General features: G+C 34.6%; 4 protein-coding genes across 7 annotated transcripts in view; 1 reads left to right on the forward strand and 3 right to left on the reverse strand.

Annotated features, from left to right (window-relative positions):
* Positions 1-475: 475 nt before the first annotated feature.
* Positions 476-5,757, reverse strand: LOC115982757 (kinesin-like protein KIN-14S). Of its 2 annotated transcripts, XM_031105464.1 has the most exons (13): positions 5,510-5,757; positions 5,303-5,386; positions 5,107-5,139; positions 4,333-4,463; positions 4,056-4,152; positions 3,692-3,955; positions 3,287-3,566; positions 2,616-2,777; positions 2,260-2,475; positions 2,109-2,146; positions 1,749-1,912; positions 1,555-1,668; positions 476-1,461 (listed from the first exon to the last, which is right to left on the reverse strand). In XM_031105464.1, the coding sequence occupies exons 1-13, from the start codon at positions 5,514-5,516 to the stop codon at positions 691-693; spliced, it is 2,361 nt and encodes a 786-aa protein (XP_030961324.1). In that variant the 5' UTR covers positions 5,517-5,757; the 3' UTR covers positions 476-690. The 2 variants fall into 2 exon arrangements, with proteins under 2 accessions (XP_030961324.1, XP_030961325.1); XM_031105465.1 differs by lacking the exon at positions 5,107-5,139.
* A 1,385-nt stretch (positions 5,758-7,142) lies between these two features.
* On the forward strand, positions 7,143-12,036 carry LOC115982135. The gene is made up of 9 exons (XM_031104653.1): positions 7,143-7,541; positions 8,235-8,322; positions 8,876-8,989; positions 9,385-9,467; positions 9,684-9,798; positions 10,394-10,485; positions 10,790-10,855; positions 11,460-11,553; positions 11,759-12,036. The coding sequence occupies exons 1-9, from the start codon at positions 7,252-7,254 to the stop codon at positions 11,867-11,869; spliced, it is 1,053 nt and encodes a 350-aa protein (XP_030960513.1). The 5' UTR covers positions 7,143-7,251; the 3' UTR covers positions 11,870-12,036.
* An 831-nt stretch (positions 12,037-12,867) lies between these two features.
* On the reverse strand, positions 12,868-18,218 carry LOC115979916. Of its 3 annotated transcripts, none has more exons than XM_031102026.1 (7): positions 17,893-18,218; positions 17,169-17,249; positions 16,992-17,029; positions 16,457-16,536; positions 15,805-15,885; positions 13,754-13,862; positions 12,868-13,419 (listed from the first exon to the last, which is right to left on the reverse strand). In XM_031102026.1, the coding sequence occupies exons 1-7, from the start codon at positions 18,202-18,204 to the stop codon at positions 13,278-13,280; spliced, it is 843 nt and encodes a 280-aa protein (XP_030957886.1). In that variant the 5' UTR covers positions 18,205-18,218; the 3' UTR covers positions 12,868-13,277. The 3 variants fall into 3 exon arrangements, with proteins under 3 accessions (XP_030957886.1, XP_030957885.1, XP_030957887.1); XM_031102025.1 differs by having other exon boundaries at positions 16,992-17,038; XM_031102027.1 differs by lacking the exon at positions 15,805-15,885 and having other exon boundaries at positions 16,992-17,038.
* A 2,228-nt stretch (positions 18,219-20,446) lies between these two features.
* Positions 20,447-23,089, reverse strand: part of LOC115980215 — a gene marked incomplete at its 5' end in the record, with an annotated part of 48,397 nt that continues 45,754 nt past the window's right edge. The window contains one exon of the mRNA XM_031102491.1: positions 20,447-21,254. The remainder of the gene's footprint in view (positions 21,255-23,089) is intronic.

Raw genomic sequence — 23,089 nt, forward strand, 5'->3', positions numbered from 1 at the left:
AATGCCAGTTCGACTAGGTTCAGTTTGTAGTATTGAAACACATGCAAGGTGGCCATCTTTGTGATATTCATATTGACAAGTCTTTTGTGCTATCCAATTTGTCAACTGATTATGGATATTGTCAAAGCTAATGAAGGCATTATAATGTATTGTTTTCTTCACTTTTGTTGTAGACTTGAAAGTATTGCTTATGTCGAAGACCGAATTTATTTAAATCGAAAAGATTCCTTTGATAAAACTTGCTACATGTAAAGGAAGCAACTCCAAAGGTGCGTGGAGAAAGAAGTAACCATCATCTTTGGGAGTGTTTGATGGCTGAGAGGCTTTTACCTACTCTGCAATAAAATAAAATAAACACTTCTTGAAACAATGCCATGCACTCGTAAAGGCATTAGCTAAATCTCAGCAGAGGAAATCAAGCATCATTAATTTCCAACAAAACATGCACTCGTATATATTAAAGAGTACTACAGTACTTTCCAAATGTTATCCAATTGGGAATTATACACAAAGAAATAAAGCAAATGCATCCCAATCTCATAGAATTGACTGATTTTAGTAAGCAAGAAGCATACAATTGCAATAATATCCCAAAAGAACAAAAAAAAAAATAATAGAAAAATTGGGGGAACAATGGTTACAAGGCGTTTGACAATATAGACTGGGAAAACATGGCTCATTGAATCTCAGTTAGAGAGAGGGCAACAATGATGGCCTCCTGTTATTTTTCATGCCTCTCAACTTGAGTGGACTCCACACTAATGGTTTCCGTTGTAGTGCAACAACTGTTGGATGCTTTGACTTCCATGAACCAGCCTGTGTTGGAGGACTCCCCATGAACTTACTACTGCTCCTCATGGCAGCAGTTGGCGTTGTCTCTCCTGCTGTCCTCAACTCTGGCATTGGAGAGAACAACCGTGAGTACCGTGCCTTCCGTGGGTCTCTCACAAGTGACTGCCGGCCCATTGCAGTGCCATTTTTGAATCGAGAGGCAGAGCTGTGGAGTGGAGTTGTCATATAAGTGTTGGATTCAGGACGGATGGTAGCAATGGAGACCCTTCTCCTAGGCTGAATTGCCTGTGTTGTTGTTGTTGAAGGAAGTGGTCTGACAGCAACAGAAAACCGTCTTGGTTTCATAAGGTTTTTTGTGTTTGTTGCTGCCATCGTTGTTTTGGGAATATTTTCTTTGCCACCTGCTGAAGCAGGGATGAGAGGATTGGCTGTTCCTGCTTTTCGGGGTCGAACAGGAGATGGTGGGGGAAGGAAATTGGAAATTCTCCGCAGTGGCAACCTCACTTTTGAAGGAGCCAGTGGCGGCTTCTTCTCTGTTATGGTCTTCAGTGCTGCTTGTTTTAGAGATGAAAATCCTGAGGGCTGAGCAGTAGCAGCAGCAAAAGCTCTAGTTTCCTGTTTTAATCTGGTTTTCCTTTCCTCTGCTAGTTGGTTCTCAAGGTCTCGAACCTGTTGAAACTCAGTTTAATTTTTTAACCAAGAGAATTAACAAGAAACCAGATATTGACTTGTGTTTTAGGTAAAATCAGAAACTTATAATACCTTCTCCTGAAGATTTCGGCAGATATGTTCTCTGGCAGAAAGCTTTAACTGCAAAGACTGCAAATTATCCTGTAGTTTTTTTGTTTCCTTCTCGTCATGCTTGAGCTTTTCTGCCTGTTGATTTGAAATCTGAGTTGCAGCATTTCAAAACTACAAAGAATTAAGTTTGACAAAACTTGCCTTATTGAACGTACCATTTGCTTATACTTGGAAAGCTCGCTAAGATCTGCCTGTTTGCGAGCAGGGCCACTCTCAATTCCACGGACTCGACTGGCAAAATTTAGTGAACAAAGTGTTTCACCTAGATCTGCTGAATTTGGGCTGATTTGGACAAACATCAGGGTTTTGCAATCTCCTCCTGCAATCCAGCTTTAGTTAGCATGTGAATTAAGAGACAGAATGCACAACTCCTTAAGTGTTCATAGTTGGACATTTAATATTGTTCTTAGATCTTCTGCAGCAATCCTGGTGATCCCAGGACTGCAGGATTAGCAGCAAAACCAATCCTAGAGGATCTACTCCTAGTAAATTAATATACTATACAAAATACTAACCTAGAGAGCTCTGCAGCATATGCGTGAGCTTGGAGTTCCTGGTTTTAAACAAAAGAATGAGATATTGTGAGTTAATAAAAAGACTGATAAATATGTGTGTGTGTGTGCGCGTGTGTGCATGAGAGAGAGAGGGAGAGAGAGAGAGAGATACCTGTAAGGAATGTGGGCTGTTTTGGATGCAAGGGCATAAATGACATCACCAAGCGCTGAGAGAGATTTATTAATGAACTGAGATTCCTTCAATCTTTCACCTTCAACTTCAATCCTACCCACACGCTCACTACCAGCCAAGTCCACCAGCCATAGGTGACTCCTTATCTTCTGTCCATTTATTAAATTTTCCCCCTTAACAGTCACTCGCAACAAGCTACAGGAGTAGAAACTTTTGGTTGTTACCACAATACACAAGGAATATATTTCTTATCTCATTTTTTTTATTATTTAAATTTTTTGACAGATGCAAAACAAGTAACAGAAAATGAAGATAGCTAAGTGTACAAAAGTTACCAGTGAGAACGGCTGCTGAGCTCATTAGCATTGGTGGATCCCACAGATCTAGCTCGACTTCCAGACTTCATCAGTTCCCAAACATCCTCAGTACTAAAAACATGAGCTTCAACAAGTCCTGGGACTTCTTGTGTTCCCTCTGCTGCCTGTTTTATCTCCAACCTGCATCCACATAAAATTAAATATTATTTTACAGCCTCTTCTGAATTCATCCTATGCTTATATTCAGATTGCAAATATCCAATAACATCAGCACTGAACTATTGAAATCTGTTGATAGCTCCTCCAAATAAACAGAAGCCCCCTTTGGGTGGGTGGGGGTGGGGATGATAATAGCAGAAGTTCTCAGGCAAAGGAAGTTTAGTCGTGTTAGCTAAATCAAAATAAAAAGATGGCTGTGAATCAAGCGTTAGTGATAATTATCACCTCCAGCTTCTGGCCCAATTGTCTGCCAGCATATCAATCGCCTCCAGGTCCATCCATGGTTGCGGTCATATAATTGTACACTTTTCTTAATAATATCTTTTTCATCTAGTAATGCAATATATTTTTTGGTAGTAACGCTTTAAAAAAAAAATCAATTTAATGGTAAGTGAAGGTCTGATTCAGATATACATTTGCAGTGTTGCAGGGCCTAGTCAATAAAGAATATAAAGCTGAAAAGAACTCACTTCTTTGCAGGTTGGTTGGAGTTATCAATCAGTAGGTCCCGAATCTTCTCATTGTAAACCTCCAACATGCTAACAAACAATTCATATCTCATAATGCCACCTCTCTCATCAGAAATTCGAAACAACTCCTCCAGAGTTCTATAATTGACTCCCCTATTTTCAGGTGTTCCCTCCATTGTAAATGTCTTCCCTGTTCCAGTTTGTCCGTAGGCAAATATGCAGACATTATACCCATCCAACACCGAAGTCACAATAGGCTTAGTTTGAGCGAAAACAGCCTCTGCATGTCATAAAATGCCAGAATTAAAAACTTAAAACAAAATTTATCAACTGATCTTTCCGGTAAATAGTCAGAAATAATTTAATTAATTGCAGTAACAGAATCAGTCACAAGTTATAAGGTACCTTGGTTGTCCTCAGGCCTAAACACGTGGTCAAACTTAAATTGCTTTTTGGAAGAGTCAGAGCAAATGACCTGCAGCTCATTATCTTGAGATGAGTCAAAATCAACTATAGAAGTAGACCCACTTGTAATCTCATTTTGGTTTAAAGGTCTACATCTGCAGAAGACCCTGATATTGCCTTTAAGCTCAATCACTTCATTGTAAAGCCTCTTACGTTCAGATGACTCTTGAAGGTACTTCTTCTTTAGAAGCTCATGTTCAGTATCTAGTGTACCACAGAAAACAACATAATCAATTACCACTAAATCGAAAAAGGGGGGGGGGGGGGGGGGGTAAGATTTCAAGAATCAGCATTGGACACTCACTGAGAAGCTGAAGAGTGTTCACAACTTCGGGGCCAGGGAAAGAATCTGTAGTTTGCTTCACTTGATCAGATAGGACAGTGTGCTCTTTCTTCAGATTCTGACACATGAAGAATGGAAGCCAATGTTACAAAGGAACCCAAAAAAACCCCCCAAACTTTACTATGCCCTAACAGGAAAACAACATAGAGACTAATAATGAATGAAAATCTCTATCTACTTTCTATTCTGAGTTTACTCATCAACTAAATGACGAATGAGGCTATTACCCAAAATTTACCTGAACTTTGGTGCTCAAATCAATGATTTTCTGCAATATCGGTAGGGTGTGGCCCTGGTCTGGAGTAGTTTCTTGGATTCCACTTGACAAACTATTATCATCTATTAAATCCGTATTTTCCTCGATTTGTTCTGAAGCAATATTTCAAAGACCTCAGAATCAGTAACACACATTAGAAAAGTAAAATCACTCTATCTAATACAAACAATTGGTGAAATCTTCACTTTCAGGACACAAAACTGCATTGAAAAAAATGATATAGGGACTTTTCTTTCCAAATTTTCTCAGCTACCAAACGGAAGGTTTAGATAATCCAATAAAAGCACTATATAGATTCAACACTTCAATTATACATTTTCGTGAATTTCATCTATTTTTTTTATGCTGATTCATATTGTTGAATTAAAAAGACAAAAGATTATAAAAGCAAAGAAAAAACCCTAAAACCTAGTCACAAGTTGGGGTCTCTAGGGCTTGCTCTGAAATAGAATTGGACCTCAAAATATAACACTTTAGTTTACTAAATCTTCAAAGAAAACAAATTGGAAAACAGAATTGAAACCAAAAATAAAAATGAAAACCTAATCAACAAATAAAATCCAAAACACCTCAATTCTCCACTTTCTTATAAATCTTTTTTTTTTTTTTTTTTCACAATCTTCAAATAAACAGAAAGAAAAATTAAATGAATAAATAAGAACCCTAATCTTTGTCATATCAGAATTGAACCACAAAATTTACACTTTATTACAACGAAATCAAAGAAACACGAACCTGAGTGAATAGTTGAATCCTCTAGGGTTTGAACTGAAACCCAAAAAAAAAAAAAAAAAACATAAAATCTCAAAGCGATGTTTTCTGGATATGGAGAATAGAAAAAAAAAAAAAAAAGAGCAGAAATTTAAATTTTCTTGGAATTTAAGAACAAGAAAACGAAAACGAAAGCGAAAAATTTAGTGAAAATGTGAACCTGAAGCAGAGGGAGACGAAGGCTTCAAATCGCGATTAGGATCGAAGCGTTCACAGTTTTCTGAGAGAATTTCCACCGTCCGATCTGAAATCAAAGAAAAACAAAAACGATTTCTTTTTTGACTGAAGAAGGTAGGAAACGATTTCTTGTAAATCGAACCGTTGGATCAAGAAAACGAAAGCGAAAGAGAAAAAAAGAAGCGAGTACCTTCCATGGCTTTGAACTCAGAGCAAAAACTATGAATTTCACAGAGAGAGAGAGAGAGAGAAAGAGATAGAAGAAGAACGCGAAGATCTGAGCGAGAGAGAAAGAGTGTGTGTTTTGTGTGTGAGTTTTAAGAGGTAAAGAGAAACGGAGGGTTTTGATTGAGTTGAAGTTTGAATTGCGAAGAATGTGACCCGTCCGATTGAAATCTTGAAATAGCTGTTGTTTCTAACGGCTATATCATATATCAATTTTCTTTGTGGAGCGTTGCTTGCCTTTTTTCCATTTATATATAGTACTATGTATTTTTGAAATTTTTGGGAAAGCGGGGCGACCCAATGGGTTACCGGAGACCCGATTCGATCCACCACTTAAATGGTCCTATAAACCTATCCATATCACATTAATGTTTTTGTTCCTCTGCTTTCCTTTTTTAATTAAGGGGGAAAAAAAAAAAAGGGAATAATGATTTTTTTCCCTCTTTTTTACTCAACGAGTCAACAATAATATTCTTATCTTTTTACTAATTTTTCTTTTCTTTATTATTATTATTATTATTAATTTTTTTTTTTTTTACTTTTATAGCAATTGACAACTTAAATTTTTGGAGTTTGAAATTTTTTGAATTTTCTTCATCCAAATATCTGAGTTTTTATTACATTTAGGATTAATATTAATATTTTTCTATCAATTAAACAATAATAGTCGATGAATTTTTGGTCTAATGAAATTACCACTTTTGTGCTGAACAAATTTTTGGGATTTAATACCCAATATTTTCACTTGGCAAAAATAAAATCACTTTTTTTTTTAAAGATCTAAGATAGAATTTTACTATAGCCTTATATGTGTGTGTAAAACTCTTTCCTGAAAACTTAAATCCCAATTCTTACCCCCCATCTACAGGAACTTACATATATTTTGCCTTTTGTCCATGAATTTTAAAAAGAGTTTGTTTTTTCATTTCTAAACTATTTAAAGATATTTTTTTAACAATTTAGGAATGAAGATAATGATGAAAAGAAAGAACTTTTTACTATATTTTATTAATAAAAAAACTTTTGAAATTGAAAATTAATAAACGAAATATTTTCAATAGTTTAAGCGCATATTCTTTTTTATTTTTTTAATGTTTAGAAACAAAAAAACAAAATTCATCAAAGTTTAAGGAAAAAAATCGATAAAGTATCCTTAGAGCAATGGTTAACAATTTATTTTTAGAAAAATTTTGACATCACTTTTATGAAAAATGAAAAAAACTGTTAAAACATAAATTTTTTTTTCTCGTAAAAACTTTTTTAAAACGAATTGTTAATCAATACCCTAAGAACATCCGTTAACATTTCTCATTATTTTCACAAAAAAATTACCACTTAATGATTAAAAAATAAAATCCATGGATTATCCATAACACCCTTCAGCTGCTTCACATCATTAATCTAAAGAAACTTGGTTATCAAAATATATTTTCACCTGTTATGAACTAAACCGTAAATAACTAAAGCGATTGTCACGTGAAAGTCACGTGCCTCTTGTTGCTGTGGCAGATATCTGTTGGATCTCTTTGCTATGAAAGGTGTGGCAGCTTCTAACCACACACCAAATGCATACTAAAACTCCAAAGCCTTTTGTCCTTGACAATTAACAGTCAAAATCAAACAACAACCCACAAAATTTTGATAAAAAACCAGTTTTATTATGTTGTGTTCTATGGCTTTGGCCTTGGAGTAGCTCTAGCAAACTTCATGGCTTCTTCATATTATTCAAGTTGCTGTTTCTTCAACTGTTGCTCCTTTGCATCACTGCCCAACTCATCCTCAACCACACACTTTTCCTTATCTTTTTCTCACTCTATCGTTAATGGGCACTATGGAGTTTCACTTGCCAAAGCTGGGTCTAGCTCAAGGATATGTGCCAAGTTTGACAAGTTCCAAGGTGAGCCTCCCCTAGACAGTCTTGAAGTTGAAGCAGTCACACCCTCCACTTTGCCAGTACAGCCACAAACAGTTCAAGAAGAAGTAGAAGAAGATGACAGGTTTTGTTTCTTGTAGACACTTACAGTTAGCTTAGCTTATCTGGGTATTGCCTCTTTTTGGGTTACAAGTTTCCTTCTCTCAGAGTTGAGGGACCATGCACGGTTAGATAAACAGCGAAATTTGGGGACTTAGGAGAAAATAAACCATTTGGTTGTGTTTATTAGACATTTGAAATCAGTTTAATTGTGCTAATCTCACCATAATCATCTTGTGTCTTTAATACGTAGTCAGAGGTTGTCAATTTCAGATTTTGGTACACCAGTCTACTTTCATCTTTATAGTAATAATTTGGAGAGTATGGTGATAATTTACTTAACATGTCCAATGATCAAATGGGATATAAAGGAAAGTGGGAAATAATTTCATCTCTTTGGGTGGTAATTAGCCTTTGGAAAGGCTGAGCAGCTTATCTAGGCTCAAGTGGTTCATGATCAAACTGGTAAGCTTGTCTATTAGCGCAGGAGGTTGTCCACCTTTATACTAGGTAATAATTTTAAAGTTTTGGGTTTAGTGTAACATCGATAATGCAAAAGCCCTTAGCCTTTATGTTAAATTTATTCATTTATTTATGTTTGGTTGAGTGGAGACTAGAGTAGATAAATTGTCATTTTTGGATTACTTAACTTCTTGTTTCTTGGCCTTGAAGGTGATAAGTGAAAGGAAAATCACTAATGATTTATTTTATGTTTCAGTTGCTTGCCTCCTGACTTGGAAGGAGCAGTCCGGCAATCAAGTCAAGCAAGTGGCCTATTTCTGTCTTCTGGAGGAATGAGAGCCATAGTAGGTGGCAACAAAATTTTAGCTTTATTGATTTGAAATGGAAGCAGTTCTTTGTTTTGGTTTTTTCCATGGCCATCAGTCAGAAGCTTAAATGAGTCAAATGAAGAGAGAAGTAAAGAAATATTTCAAATTTTTAAAAAGCAGTCCTGCCCAAGTGAGATGTTAGTTTTTCTTTTCTATTGGAGACTCAGCATCAAAAGCAATTGTGGAGTTTTAAATAAGGATATTAATGAAATAATAGTCTCTAAAGGTGAAAAAAATTTAAAATTTTTAGCGTACCGTTTTCTGAGTTCTAATGCTGGCTTATCCAAAATATCAACCAATTAAACCTTGTTTCCAAATAATAGTTGCAAAAAATTTAGCTTAAACCTGTCTGAGGGCAAGATTAATATTTGACCTTTGAAATGTAAAATAGTATTAAAATTTTGAGCATTTTTCTTGAAAGAGAAAGATAATCACAGCAGAGATGGAAAAAACTTGTGCTCGGTTAGTCCACTTCAGTTGCTTGTCTTCACTCTTCTTTTGTTCTTACAGCTTGGTTATTTTTTTACAGGTTGAGCTCCTAATTCCTCAGTTGCAGTTTCTAGATGATGAAGGTGCACAAGCTGAGCTCTGGGATCTGTCAAGGGTTTTCTTGGATACACTAATTGAAGAGACAGGATGTCAGGTTATTTCAAAGTTTCGCTTGAAGTTAAGAAACTTAGTGTTTGGGATTGACTTACTGGAACCATATAGTATGAGAGAATGAATTAATATGTGAAGGAGGATCTAAGTTAATTTTACCTAAGTTTTATTCTGGAGTTGGAAATTCCAGTAGGTAACAACAAGAAAAGTAAAAACCGGTCCTAGTTTCACTCGTCCTAGGGACATATGACTGGTGATGCTTCTATATTTAGAGTAGCACTCCTTGTGTAAGCAAGCTATCTTAAGGAATTGATTACAATTCGCAATGTTATATTGGTTAATAATGTATCTCCATTGCTTTTATGTAATTTGTAATTTTAGTTTTACTATTTAATAATTGTGATCTCAATTACTTGATTCTATAAATTTAATTTGTAGAGAATTAAAGCCATATTTCCAGATGCTGGTGCTGCTGCACTTCTAAAATACCGGTGGAAGGATGCCACTTTTGGATTTGCCAGGTAATGTTGACCTCCCTACTGAGATTCCTTTGAGCATGATTGGTAGCTTGGCTTGCTATCCTTTTCCAAACAAATCTGGCACTTTGTTGTTCATATTTTTGTCCTTCTATTGATTTTTGTGTTGAAAATTATACTTATGAAATCCACTGAATTACTTGATTATTGATTAATTGAACTTCAAGACTCAGCCATGCAATGTTTTCTCATTTTATCCAGCTTAAGTGATAGAAAGCCTGTAGAAAGGGAAGACGAAATTGTGGTTATGGTTGTTCCTGACTACCAGATGTTGGAATATGTAGAGAGAATTGCATCTGACCTCTCAGATGATCCGGTACTGATTTGATCTCCTCAGTCCTTTATTAGAAGTGGTGGTCACCATACACCTTATTTCTGTTACTAGCATGATCCTCATGTACAAACAATTCTAGATTGGTAATATCTGAATTAAATTTTGCCGACACATATGTATACAACAAACAACTTCTCATGTCATGGCTTCTAACAGTGATAAACTGAAAGGTCCTATCCATACGGGTCTTTGATGATATCTGATTATGAACATCAGATAAAATGAATTGTTTGTGCTCAAACTGTAGCAACTGCAATTTTCTACGTAGTTTGTTTGACTCTTTTAGATTATTGTGGTAACATTTTGTCCAACCTTTGTATTTGTTTTGTACTATGGCTTAGGGTGTATTCTAATCTAATATTACTTCATTTATCTTTTTATTCTTTTAATCTATGAATATTTGATTTCATTGCATCAGCTAAGTTGCTCATATTTCAATTATATGGTGATGGAATTTGCTTAGAAGTTGTACTTTCAGAAAGATTCTCTAATACCATCATTAGGAAACTGCCATGGTTTTCATTGTCTCCCTCAAGCTAGAAAGAATTTTTCCTCACAGTATATTATATAATGGCAGCCAAGGCCTCTCATCATGTGGAACCCACGTCTCATTAGTGAAGATGTTGGAGTTGGTTTTAATGTTCGGAAGTTAAGGCGGTATTTTTTACGGTATGTTTTGCTTTCTCTCTACATTTCAAAATAGCTTGTTCCTTAATTTTTGAAGTCAATTAATTGTTAGCAAGCCTAATAAATGGACTAAGCCTTTCCATCTGTTCAAGTTAATGTTTTGCTTTCTCTCTACATTTCAAACTAGCTCACAGTTTTCCTTTCAGTTAAACCCATTTAAGTGACAAATTGAATTGTTTAAAGGATCAGTAGCTCTACATAAACTCTTTGTGTTAAACTTTTGTATCAATTGTCTACATGTTTAGAATCATATCAAACTACCAACTCTTATCATTTTTTTGTGCAGCACTTTTACAACAGTATACTCAATGAGACCTCTGCCATCTGGAGCTTTGTTTAGGTGTTATCCAGGGTAAGGGTCATTTTGCATCTTACTGACTTCCTAACATCTCATGGGCACCTTATTAATAGTTACTGCCAGACTACACTGCTTAGCTAACTGCAACTCCAGTTACTTGCACATGATCTTTTTCAAGTCCAGACACCAATCAAATGGGAGCTGAATACAAACTGATCTTCTAACTCTTAGATTAAGGATTGATCAAATCAAGCAAGGGAATTTATTTGTTGTTGATATTTCAAAAAGGATAAAATTGATTTGACTTGAATTACAGATTACAGGCTTTACAGTTTAGATTGTGCTTTTTATCTGGTTCTCTATAAATAACCATATGCTATGATCCATGCATTGCTATGTGATTCTTTCATGTAATCACAAAATTATAGATGAAGGCCAAAAACTAATTCAAAGTCAAATGATTGACCAAATTCAAGCATTAAGTCTTTGAAGTTTGAACAGAGCCCAAGTTCTTGATTTTGTCAGTCCCACCCTTAAACAGGGCTAAGTCAAAAATCTGGCCTGCCTTCTCAAGAGTTTTATTTTTGGTCCTATTTCCCTTGTTGCTGGGAATGTCTAATAACTCCACTTCGGAATCTGTTTTCTTATCATTTGCAAGATTATGGAAGGTCTTCTACGATGACAAGGATAGGCCAAATAGATACCTTCTTGCTAAAGAACTCATAAGTCGTCCTGATGCTGAGGATCTTGAGGTAGGTTGCTACTAAATTTTTAGAATGTCTCATTAGAACAGGTTTAACATGTGTTAAACCAAAAAAATTCTACCTGTACATTAATTATCACATTGTGTATGGCAATGGACTAATATTATTAATATTATCATTTGAATTGCTAAATCCTGTGTGAGTGGACTGTTAAAACAGTTTAACTTAAAATATTTTTTGCTTATCAATGCAGATAATATATGGAGATGTAGAGGAGAAGTCAGGGCAAGGTCCATCTTTATTTGATAATGTAGTGGGCATCTTCTCTTCATTAAATCGCTTCATGAAAGCCATTTCAAAATAGTCCTCTGTTTTTTTCTTTTCTTATGTATAGAGAAGGGCCCTTTGCATTTGTTCAGAATCAATATATTTCAATCCAACATTACTACTCAATAAATTTTACTACTCAATAAATTTTGTAGCTTGAATTCTAAATTATAATGCATAATTTGGATTTCAATATTTCACGATCAAGGGTGCAGTACAATTTGTAGTAGTGATTCTTATATAATGTTGTAATACAATCAAATGATGGTCAACCAAAAAAAAAATCTCTATTTGACAGGACTTCTCTTCCCATATTTAAATTACATAATCTCAATCAAGTGTCTGTTCTTCAATGTCTTTTTTTTTTTGGGGGGGGGGGGGGGGGGTGTGGAGAAAGTGTCTGTTCTTCAATAATGTAGCAGGAAACGATGCAAGATGCACCAAATTAAAGCACAATCAGTGTTCCTCTCTCTCTCCCATCCCTTCATTTTTCCCTCCAAGCCTATAATCCTATATTGAGTAATGATGCATATATTCTTTTTCTCCCAACTCTCCATTGAGTAATGACTTATCAAATGTGGCTTGGGACAAATATTTTGTCTTTAATTATTGGTCTGAGCAGATGTTGAACCACCACACACCCAAACCTGCACATGCAGACACACACAATACACAATCGTTTGGCATGGTCTCAGTCACTTGGATACTAATCCACAAGAAGGTTCTGCATCATGGCTTTAGGCATCATATTACAGTTTCTAGGTTTGTTTGACTTTCATATGCTGTGAAAAGCATGAGAACCACATCTAAAGACTGAAAGTGAGGATTGTGGAGAACCATATGAATCCGCTTTTATTCACTGAATGGCATGCCATGGTGCTGAATGTGGTGGTGGAACCACAAGAACTTCATTTATAGAAACAAATTAGTGTTACCCTTCTTGTAGCAGATGAGGAGCTGACCAACTAGAAGCTTGTAATTAAGGTAGGTTTAGCAAGGAAAGAACTATTTCATGGACCATAACAGGATAATCAATTGATATCACAGCAATTTTTAGTACTTACTGAATTTCCTTTAGAAAAATATGGTAGATTCTGTAACAATAACAAAAATGAAATGTAAACTTCTAACTTCATACATATGCCGTTGACATAAATCCAATCAAACCCACCTCCCCCCTCCCCACATGCACGGGGGCGGGGGGTGGGGGAAGTGGTGGCAGAAAAAGGATTTTACAATGTTTTTCAATGTAGATGCACTTTACAAGAAGGCACCCCCAAGCAGCGAGTCAGATCAATGATGAGTTAAATTGACATCACCAACATTCAGTATTCACACAGATGATTGGAGGCATCTATAAGCAGTATCAGCTTCCATTTTCTCCAGTAATCTGGGTGTGATTGGCCATGAATTTGAAGCAGGATACAAACATCAGCATCCAAATGTTAAAACCAATCAACATGTTGGGTTGAAGTTTTGGGTTGTTTCTTCGGCTTTTGGTACCGATTGTTCTCAAACTTGGCTTTAACTAGAAGAGAATAAAGCAATTCTGCCTCGGCTGATGAATTATAAGGCATGCTCAAGATACTAAGATATCAAATAAACCAGAAATAGAAATCATAGTTAGAAGCCACAAGAGATATCCCAAAATTGTAAGATATGTAAATGATATGTGATCACATCAAGGTTATTCTTGGCACAAACAAGCGTATGTTTATCTTGGTCATTTGGCTGTAATAGATATGGAGCATGAGAATGCACGATATACACTAATCAAGTTGAATCAAGAACACGTGCTAGCTCTATTTCTTTCACAAGTGTGGTAACAGTGAAGTGATTATATACAGTTCATTTGTCTCAATTTTTGCGCCTACAATAGTCAACAGTGATTTCCAGGAAGGTGAGAGATATGACTATCTACCTGTCTAGCAGCTCCTCTAAGATAATCCTCTGTGAAGGCGTAACGTAATGGATACAACTTCTTGGGCATTGACCTACTGCGAGCTGAACTTGGTAGTCTTCCCCATGACCTAATCATATGCACATATGTTTGAAAGCTGAAATTTAATTAATATCATTTGATCAAATTAATGTTAAAAGTAGTTATAATACCATTAGAACTACCAAATGAATAAAAAGCCAAACTGGCAACTTGTGCCTTTCTTCAAAATCTTCTACTTTCTTTTTCTAAAATATCCTTAACACCATCCTGTAAAACGGCTATATTATTAAAGCAAAAAATTTCTTGTCCTCTATGGATAACAGCAAGTGCAGTTTTGCGTGAGAAGGATGCAGTAATAGATGCAAAAAGAATGAGTATGAAAAACAAAATATATCAAAGTTTACATTTTACTCAACCATTTTTCTGTGAAGTTCTTCAATAAGATGTATAAGAAATGATTCTATATAATTTGCAAACACTAGGAAGTCATGTTGTTTGTACTATAGGATATTTTCAAATCAGTAGATTTTGATGGATTTTGAGAACCTTCAATCATTTTGGTAAACTCATGATAAATATCAAATATCTCAGAAAAATTTTAATAAAAAAATATCCATGTGTCTAACATGAAAAGTCATCAAGAAAACTGACAAAGCCCCTATAGTAGGAATAGGAGATTCTCTGCATACATTAGAGTGAATGAGCTTGAATGTCGCAAACACAAAAGACTCACTTTTGTTAAAAGGCAAAGCCTATTGTTTTCCAAGATAGGATGAGATAACAATCAAAGGATCAAAAAGAGACCTAATCTAACATACCCTTAGACACTAAAGTTTGGACCCAATATAGAGAAGCATGACCTAGCTGTGAATACGTGAATACCACAACTCCAAAGAGGTGATACAGTGTGAGTGGACGTAACAAAGACAACTACATGTGAAGATGTAAGAAGAAAAAGTCATTCAACTTAAAGTTTTGTCCCAATGGTCTATGCTATTTGAGGATTCTGTACAATACAACCAATAGAAGAAAATCTTATGTGAAGCCCTAGCTCACACAATTGACCAACATATAAGAAATTTAACGAAAATTTAGGCATAAGACAAACATTTGAAATAGGTAATTGAGTAGTAGAAACGATGCCTATAATGGTCATAGTTGAGCCACTAGCAATGTGATTGATAGGCATATGAAAAGTATGGGTTTGTATAGTACAAGAGGTAGAATCAGGTGCAATATGATTGCAACAAGCAAGGTCAAGATATCAAAATGAGTGTTTAACTAGTGCAACATAAATGATAGAAGAGGATGCACCCTGAGAATGGGACAAAACGTTATTGAAAAGAGTCTTTAGGCCAATTGCCATTAGTGTAAACATGAGTTGCAAGACTTGCCAAAACTACTGGTGTTGGGTAATGGAGTTGGAGGATGCAATGTTATGCTGTTGATGTTGGCCATGGCAGCTGAGGATTGAGAGACACAGGCATGCTTTCTTCAATATTCAATAAAATGTTCTCAAATCCTACAGAAGGTGCAGAAGTGAGAATGATCATATTTAGAGTTAGATTGCAGAGAGCCAAAGCAATCAAAGCACTCATTCTGACGAGTTGCAAATAAGTGATTAGATGCTTAAGGTTGATCAAGGGATGACGTGGCCAAGATCGGGTTACAAGGCCAAGATCAGAAGACTTGTAAACGTTACCTCTTGTACAAGCTCCTTGAAAACTTTTTCAATTGAAGGCAAAACAGAAATCTTTTTCAGTTGTTTCTGATATTCACGAAATTTTGGGCGTTGCATGCATAATCCATGTTGGTTCATATAGTGAAATTTGATCCCACAGATATTGCATGTATGGAAAAAAAAATCATCAATATTTCCCTGGCTCTTGTTTGAGACGGATACAGCTCAACCATTAGCTGCCTTGGCACTATTCACAAGAGCAACCTTTATATAAGCTCTCATCCTAGCACCTAATACTCTAACAACATACAAGCTCACAAGGAATGGAAAAATAAGAGAATTAACCAACCTTGTGAAGACACTCTAGCACTCCCAGTAGATGCAAATGAGAAGGCATGAGGTGCCCTTTTTACACATGAATATGGACACCCTGCAGATGATTCGAAAATTGCATAGATGAGTGGGAGAGGAAGAACAAAAGATATCACATTTTGATTGGAAAAATAAGTTAAATGATAAACATCAAATGGATTTTTTTTTTTTTTTTAAATAAAGTGATTTTCACAAATATGGCTGTACACTCATCCCGAAAGGTTGATAATCCCTTGATGTAGTAATTTTTTAATTATAAAAAATTTTAGAATATGGCTGTAAACACATTGTTCTTTTTCATCAATAAAACTCTTATTATCTATAAAAAAAAGAGAGGTTATATTTTTAAAATTTCATTGGATATTTTCAGTAAGCAGCGTATGTGTTTCAAATTGTACAGATGTTAGCGTTGAGTATTAAAAAATTAAATAAAAAAAAAAATCCGCAGCCTGAACTGGCCTCAACAGAGGGAGTAGCTTATGATCTTCAGAAATAGGTAGAATAGCAAAAGTGTACTTTGTGCACGTGGTAATGACCAGGGGTGTCTCTTTTGTGGTAGGTATGTGCAAGCAATATGGTAACAATAGATCCATCAAATGTATTCTAGAATAAAATGAATGCAGCAGTACCTTTGCCAACACAGAGAACCTCATTAACAAAGATATCAAAAGCTTCACATTCTGGTTTTTCGAATGGATCTATACATTCCCTACAAAATGGAACCTCAATGGTAAGAATAAAAGATAAATTGTACAATGAAAGAAACAACAGGTAAATAATGAAGTACATATAGATTACATCATTAAGTTCCCAAATGAAATGATTATTATTTATAGAAAGTCATTTTACTCAATTATTATGAAATGTGTATTTGCGTGTGAACTGGGCTAGTAAAATGCAACGCATCAGTTAATACTCTATACAGTATACCCAGATACATTATCAAAAGTAAAGAACAATATATTATTAATAATAGTTCTGAAAGTTGGCAGTTTCATTAGAATGCTTGAGTACTTGTAGCAAACAACAATTAATCATTCCTAATCAACAACTAAATGGAGATAGCTTGGGCAAACGAAAAAGGAAGAATAAATTAAAATGAAAAAAATAAGCAAATCTTAGCAAATCACTGCTAAAATTCAAGAAACATAGTAATGGGTTTACCTCTCAATAATCTCTGATCGGCTGTAGTTTGATAATATCTGCACATACTTTCAAACCTCTAATTTACTTTTCTCTTTCCACCACACATAAAATGTACAAATGTTTGGAAGGAAAAAAGAAAAAGAAAAACATAATGGGAAAGAAACTAATTTGGTAGGTTTTTGTAAATATTAGTACCTCATATGCCTCAATTACACGGCGAATCATTGAATCAGAATCTGCCAAATCTCTATTCACATCAGGATGGAATTGCTTCACCTTTGTAACAAAATTGAAATTACAGAAAAGAAAAAACTAGGCATACAAATATAAACACAAATTCTCTAATATATATATATATATATATATATAGACACACATATGTAAACACAAATAATTATAGCTATTTATTTTGGTAAACACATTAATAATGATTTGTCTATCATCAAAATCGTATCTTCCGATTACCCCAATAAACATCAATCTTTTTCTTTCTTTTTTTCCTTTTTTTTTTTTTTTTTTTTTTTTTGCTTTGGAAATTTATAAAATATTCCAAATTATAAATTTCAATCACAAAGTTGCCATTTTTTGGGACCCAATTTTTTTTAAAAAAAAAACCCTATTGGCTTACCTGAGTTCTTCATTTCTCCAAACTCCAAAACAACAAAAACCCATAACTCAAAACTCCATTTTCATTAATATTTTCTCAATTTTCCTGGAAACCAAACTAAAAAACAGCAAAACCCCATAACCCAAAACTCCTTTTTTCTTTCCTCAATTTTCTTGGCAACCAAATCCCAAAACATCAAAACCCAGAACTCAAAAATCCTTTTTTTTTTTCTCTTCCTCAAATTTTCTTGGCAATCAAACACATAAAAAAGGAAAGCAAAAACTTATTCAAATAAGATATAAATCATTGTACTTTAGCTCGGAAAGCGGCTTTGAGCTCGGCAGCTGAGCAGTCGGGTTCGACGCCGAGCACGGCGTAAGCGGAAGTACTGGACAGAGGAGCCTCCCCTTTGGTTCTTTCTCTGCAATTGCAATTCACTGTGTATTTAGGAGTTGAAAGAGAAGGACAAAATAATTTTGGGTTTTTTAAATTCGAGGGAAAATTGTGACCGTTAAGATTTATAACGGCTTTATGAAATAGGAGAGTTGGAGGGGTTGAAGTTGAACTGCATAGACGAAAACATTCCATCTTTCTCTCTCCGGCAGTGGCATTACAGTGCCACATGTTTCAGACTATATGTGGATAATTTGATGCTTTATTTTTTTTCTTTTCATTTTGGGCTTTGTCTTTGTTTTCCTTCTCTATTTTTTTAATAAGTAAAGTACATTTTGATCCTTTAAAGTTTGGCTTTTTTGGAAATTCAAAATTTTCATTTTTAACTTTTATGCTGGGCCCCCTCTTTATATTCGTCTTACAATTGACTTAAAAATCTAATTGTTTTTCCTTTGTTTCTCAAAAAAAAAAAATATATATATATATATATATTATTTTTCTTTTAAAGAGTTTTAATCTATGGCATCCGCTCTTTATCATAATTTTTTATGTTGGGTTACACTTGTGAGTGAAAAGCTCATTAGACAAGGGGGAGTGATTAGGACTTATTCATGACCCACAGAGAGGTCTTGAAACCCATAGAGAGACAAACTCACACGTGAGGGGGAGATTGTTAGGTTATACGTGTAAGTGAAGTCTCGCATTGAATAAAGATAAAAAAAAGAGTGGTTAATATAACATAATTGAGCACATACTTATTGGGCTTTGGCCTTTCGGGTTAAAGTGTATTTCTGTATGTTATATTAATTACTCAAGAAAACTCCCCAAGGTATTTATCCCCTCATCTTTTATTTAACTATTAAAAATTTTATCAGTGGAGTTAACTGAAACCCACAATAATCTAATTGTTAAATAGCCTTCAAATGTTTATGTTTAAGTATTTCATTAAATGATATGGAATTTGGTCTCAAAAAAGATGACGTGGAATGTAGGAAATTTTGGCCTCAAAAAAGATGATGTGAAATGTAGGACATTCGTTCTTAAAGCAAAAACAAATATGGTCGATTAAATTACTAATAAAAATAGATGGCATGGCCAATATAAAAACATAATCAAACATACAGAACAAAATAAAAATAATATCAAATTTTAAGATTTTTTCTTTTTCAAACTAAATTTTTGGTCTACATACATTTATTTCAGTTTCATTTTCTTCCTTATATATTAATTTGCATAAGTTTTAACTTTTAATTTTCGCAATAAATCCTTCAACTATTAATTATATGATTTTCATCCCTAAACTTTAAAATTTAATTAAATCTATATCCAAACAGGAGAGAAAGTCACTTGAGATGATTTGGTCATATTTAAAGAAAAGCTAGTAACAAACTAGTAAGAAAGAGATTGAATCAAATCTTAGTTGAGAAAAATGCAAGTAGAGAAATGTCAAAAAATAAAATTAGTAGAAGTAATTAAACAAAAAAGATGTCAATTAAGGGAGTAACAAAGAGCAAGACTTTAGATAAGATATAATGGAGAGAAAGAATTCATGTGATCGACCCAATCTAATTTGTCGAGGATCCATAGCTAACACTAAGTTCTGGGACTAAAACTTTATTGTTGTTGTTGTATATCTAAACATATACGTAATGTCACACTATGTAAAATCTCTTTCCATCTAATCTCATCTATTAAGAAATCTTGTCTCCTTAGCAAAAAAAGAAATCTTGTCTCCTGGCCATGACTGATCATCAATCCTAAGTGACTAAATTAAATTCCCAAGCCTAAGTTGTCTCTATTGACATTGCTTTGAAGTAAATTAAACTGATTCAAAGTGATTGATCCTAAACAAACTAAGTCAAAGAGCTTTGATTTGAAGTAAACCTAATCATGCTAAATTAAATTTGATGTGCATCATCTCAAAGTAAACTAAATTGCAATGATCACAATAGATTAAAGCCTAAGTCATCAATCTCACATAAAACTTATATGAACAAGCAAGAATTCATATAAAATATAAACAAACACCTAAATATTGCATCAAACTTGACAAATACTTAATTAAATAAGATCACAATTACAAGGGAAGCAACTTACAAGTCCAAGTCCTAAGAACTACTCGGTCTCCTAAGAATCTAAGTACAAATGATTTCAGAAGTGTTATAATGACTTCTCGGTTGTACATGGTAAACCTTTCATGTAAAATGAGTTTCTATTTATACTTGCAGCTTTAGCGGTTATGCTTGGTTTCTCTATTCACATGCTACTCCCTAGTTGATTTCTTTTGCAGAGTGTTTTCTTACAAACAAGGCTTGGTAATCTCTTTTAACTACTTCAAGGCAACTGTTTCCTTTCTGCTTATGGCTTCTTGGCACATGTCCTTGCATTTATTTATTTATTTATTTGTAACTTTCTCGAGGTTACTACCCCCTTGCTTGCTAACTGTTAGAAACTTAATGGATTAATGTCACTTGTCATTCCATTGGGCTTTAATCCTTAAATTAATAAAATCCAACTAGGCAGTAACATTACTACCACTTTTTCACATGGCTTTGCCCCAGTTTGCCACGGTGTCTTGCTAATAAATTAATTACTTGGCCTTACAAAATTTTCATTCACAGCCCCTTTGGAACTTGATAGCTAGTGCACTCACTTTTCACGCCTCATATTATGTTCTTTTTTTGTTTGGATTTAGGTAACTAACCTATAGTCCAGGCCGCATTCTGTTTGTTTTGAATTATGCATATAACTACTGACAACATACTGAATACTTTCCAATTTCTTGAAAGTTCTCTTACTTGACCCTGTTTTACAAAATGATTTACAGAAGCTATGTGTGTGTGATTGCAAGAGAAGCTCAGTTACAGACCAAAATCAGCCAATATCCTTGTTATTTAATCACCAACATTACGACCCATATATCTTCTTTACCATGCTTGGTCTTTAATATCCTTGCCCCTTCAAAGCATTCTTCAGCCTTACCAAAGACAGATTGTTGTTTCTTGTGGATTCTCATTGTGCACTTCAACACTGCCTCGACTATTTCAATGCAGCATTGGCCAAGCCTTTGTAAAGCACAACTTGAGCGCCATGAATCTGCCTCCTGCTTTAATGAGGCATCTATAACATCCATAATATGTTTTGGAAATGCAGACACCATAGCTCAAGTCCATCAGGAAGCAATTCTCTTGTTGGCTGCTTTTGTCTCGTCATCTCTAGCATCATGATGCCAAAACCACATGCATCTCCTCTAGTGGAAGCTTCAATCCCCTGCCCATATTCTGTTTGATTGGATTGTTAGAAAAAAGCGTTTCACAATTTGGTTTAACATAAATGCTTAACAAATGAGGAAATGATAATAAAAGGAAAAGTTCCATGTAATTCAACCATCATAGAGATACAGATTGAGAAATTGACAAAGGATAAAGTTGAAACTACAGCCAACCGTTGATATTGGTGCACTTCTTAAGAAGTTAAGCAGTAAGAAGAAGCATATAAAACAAAAAAGAAAGGGTTATATTAGTTGCAGTGGGCATACTATCATGTCTTTGTAAAAAGTAGCTGAGTTATCTTCAACCTTCTAAAAAAGATTAAGCGCCACTTTTATCAAATTTGAAAACCCACTTCAAAAAGTAATTATAGAAGTCTATTTGGAACCCCCCACCCTCCTTCCTTCCTCTCATTATCATTAGGGAATGCAAAATCCATCATTTGTTTCTCTTGAATTTGCTAATTATACATAAGTACAATTACAAAGGTGTCAACATTCTCCACAAACATTAGAAATGATAAAAAACTGCAACGGTTTTCTGCTAGACACATCTCAGATAAACAAAACATAGGTGAGAAACTCTAATGACAAGACAAATCCCGCAGCAAACTAAAATCAGAAAAGAGAAAAAAGGATAAGGCAAGAGACCAACTCTAAAAGAGATTCACATGCTAAAAATACCTTAAGGATATATACAGGTAGGAACTCATTACTATCTCACTCGTACCCATTCAGTAACTACTCACTTTCCAATACCAAGTTCTTTTATAGCATCTCTTAATCGGGCTAAACTGCAAGGTATTATGCCATGGGAATAGGGACAAGTAACTAGATGCTTCCTCAGAAGATCCTGCATTGCATTCATATGTATTAGAGGACTAGAAGTTAGAACCTAGATAGATGGTGAAAGAAAGAAAGGTCATTAGCCTATCACAAAACCTACAAAATATATTTTTTTTTTTGATAAATAAGAAAGATGTACAAAATATAATACATCACAGAAATTGAATATATGCTATAGCTTGCTTCAAGCAGTAAATGATGATAAGAATTGGAGTTAATAATAGCAAGATATATTTTGTTTTTTTATGCCAGGGAAACCCGGGGTTTAGGGGGGCGGGGGGAGTAATGAGGACAAGGAAGAGCTCAAGGAAAAAGAAGATTAAATATACCAAGATTCAAGAATTGTGGTCTAGTTTTGATGTCGGATCCTCTTAGCACCTTTGATAGGTTATTTTAATTATTAGTATTGAGTCTTTTAGGTTGAGAAGCTGCTGGATCAGTTTTAATTAAGTTCTATTAGAATAAGGGCAATTTGGTAATTTCAAGAAATCTGGAATGGGCTGTCCTTGGCCGTACCAAAGGTCCATGAGTCTTATTTTATATTTATGTATTATTAATTCTTTTATGTATTATTAATTCTTTTATTTAATTATTATTAATATTCCTAGTCATTCTAGGAATAGGTAATTTAGAGTCCATGTCCTACTAGGAAAGGAATAACTATAGCCTTTACATAGAGGCTCTTTTGTGGTCATGTTAGTTTAGAATATGGTGATTCATTAATAAATTCAGCAGCTTATTTTTAAGCTTTGTTTGTTTGATGCAAACTTCTCCAAGGTGTGATGCCAAGGAACCCTAGGTGTGATGCTTAGGAAGACCAATGTGTGATTGCCTAGAGTTTTATTTATGTTATTTTCTATTTATCCCCTGTTTTAGCCCCAAACAGCCGTCAACATTCATTCTTTTCTAATCTAAATTTTTAAATAGCAATCCTTATTCAAGAATTCATCAAGAAACCTAGTATAGTGTTGAATTTCTTAACGGTCTTGCATCAAATTGGTA

The sequence above is a fragment of the Quercus lobata genome, chromosome 3, assembly GCF_001633185.2.
Source record: "Quercus lobata isolate SW786 chromosome 3, ValleyOak3.0 Primary Assembly, whole genome shotgun sequence".
Classification (NCBI taxonomy): Eukaryota; Viridiplantae; Streptophyta; class Magnoliopsida; order Fagales; family Fagaceae; genus Quercus; species Quercus lobata.

Coding starts and splice junctions, on each gene's coding strand:
- LOC115982757 (XM_031105464.1), bottom strand. Junction 2,147..2,259: donor ACAGCCCACATTCCTTACAG/GTATCTCTCTCT, acceptor GTTTAAAACCAG/GAACTCCAAGCTCACGCATA. Junction 1,669..1,748: donor TTTCCAAGTATAAGCAAATG/GTACGTTCAATA, acceptor TCAAATCAACAG/GCAGAAAAGCTCAAGCATGA.
- LOC115982135 (XM_031104653.1), top strand. CDS start 7,252: ATGGCTTCTTCATATTATTCAAGTTGCTGTTTCTTCAACTGTTGCTCC. Junction 9,468..9,683: donor GCCACTTTTGGATTTGCCAG/GTAATGTTGACC, acceptor CATTTTATCCAG/CTTAAGTGATAGAAAGCCTG. Junction 11,554..11,758: donor CTGATGCTGAGGATCTTGAG/GTAGGTTGCTAC, acceptor TTATCAATGCAG/ATAATATATGGAGATGTAGA.
- LOC115979916 (XM_031102025.1), bottom strand. CDS start 18,204: ATGTGGCACTGTAATGCCACTGCCGGAGAGAGAAAGATGGAATGTTTT. Junction 13,863..15,804: donor TGCTAGAGTGTCTTCACAAG/GTTGGTTAATTC, acceptor GCATATGATTAG/GTCATGGGGAAGACTACCAA. Junction 13,420..13,753: donor TTAGAGGAGCTGCTAGACAG/GTAGATAGTCAT, acceptor TTGATATCTTAG/TATCTTGAGCATGCCTTATA.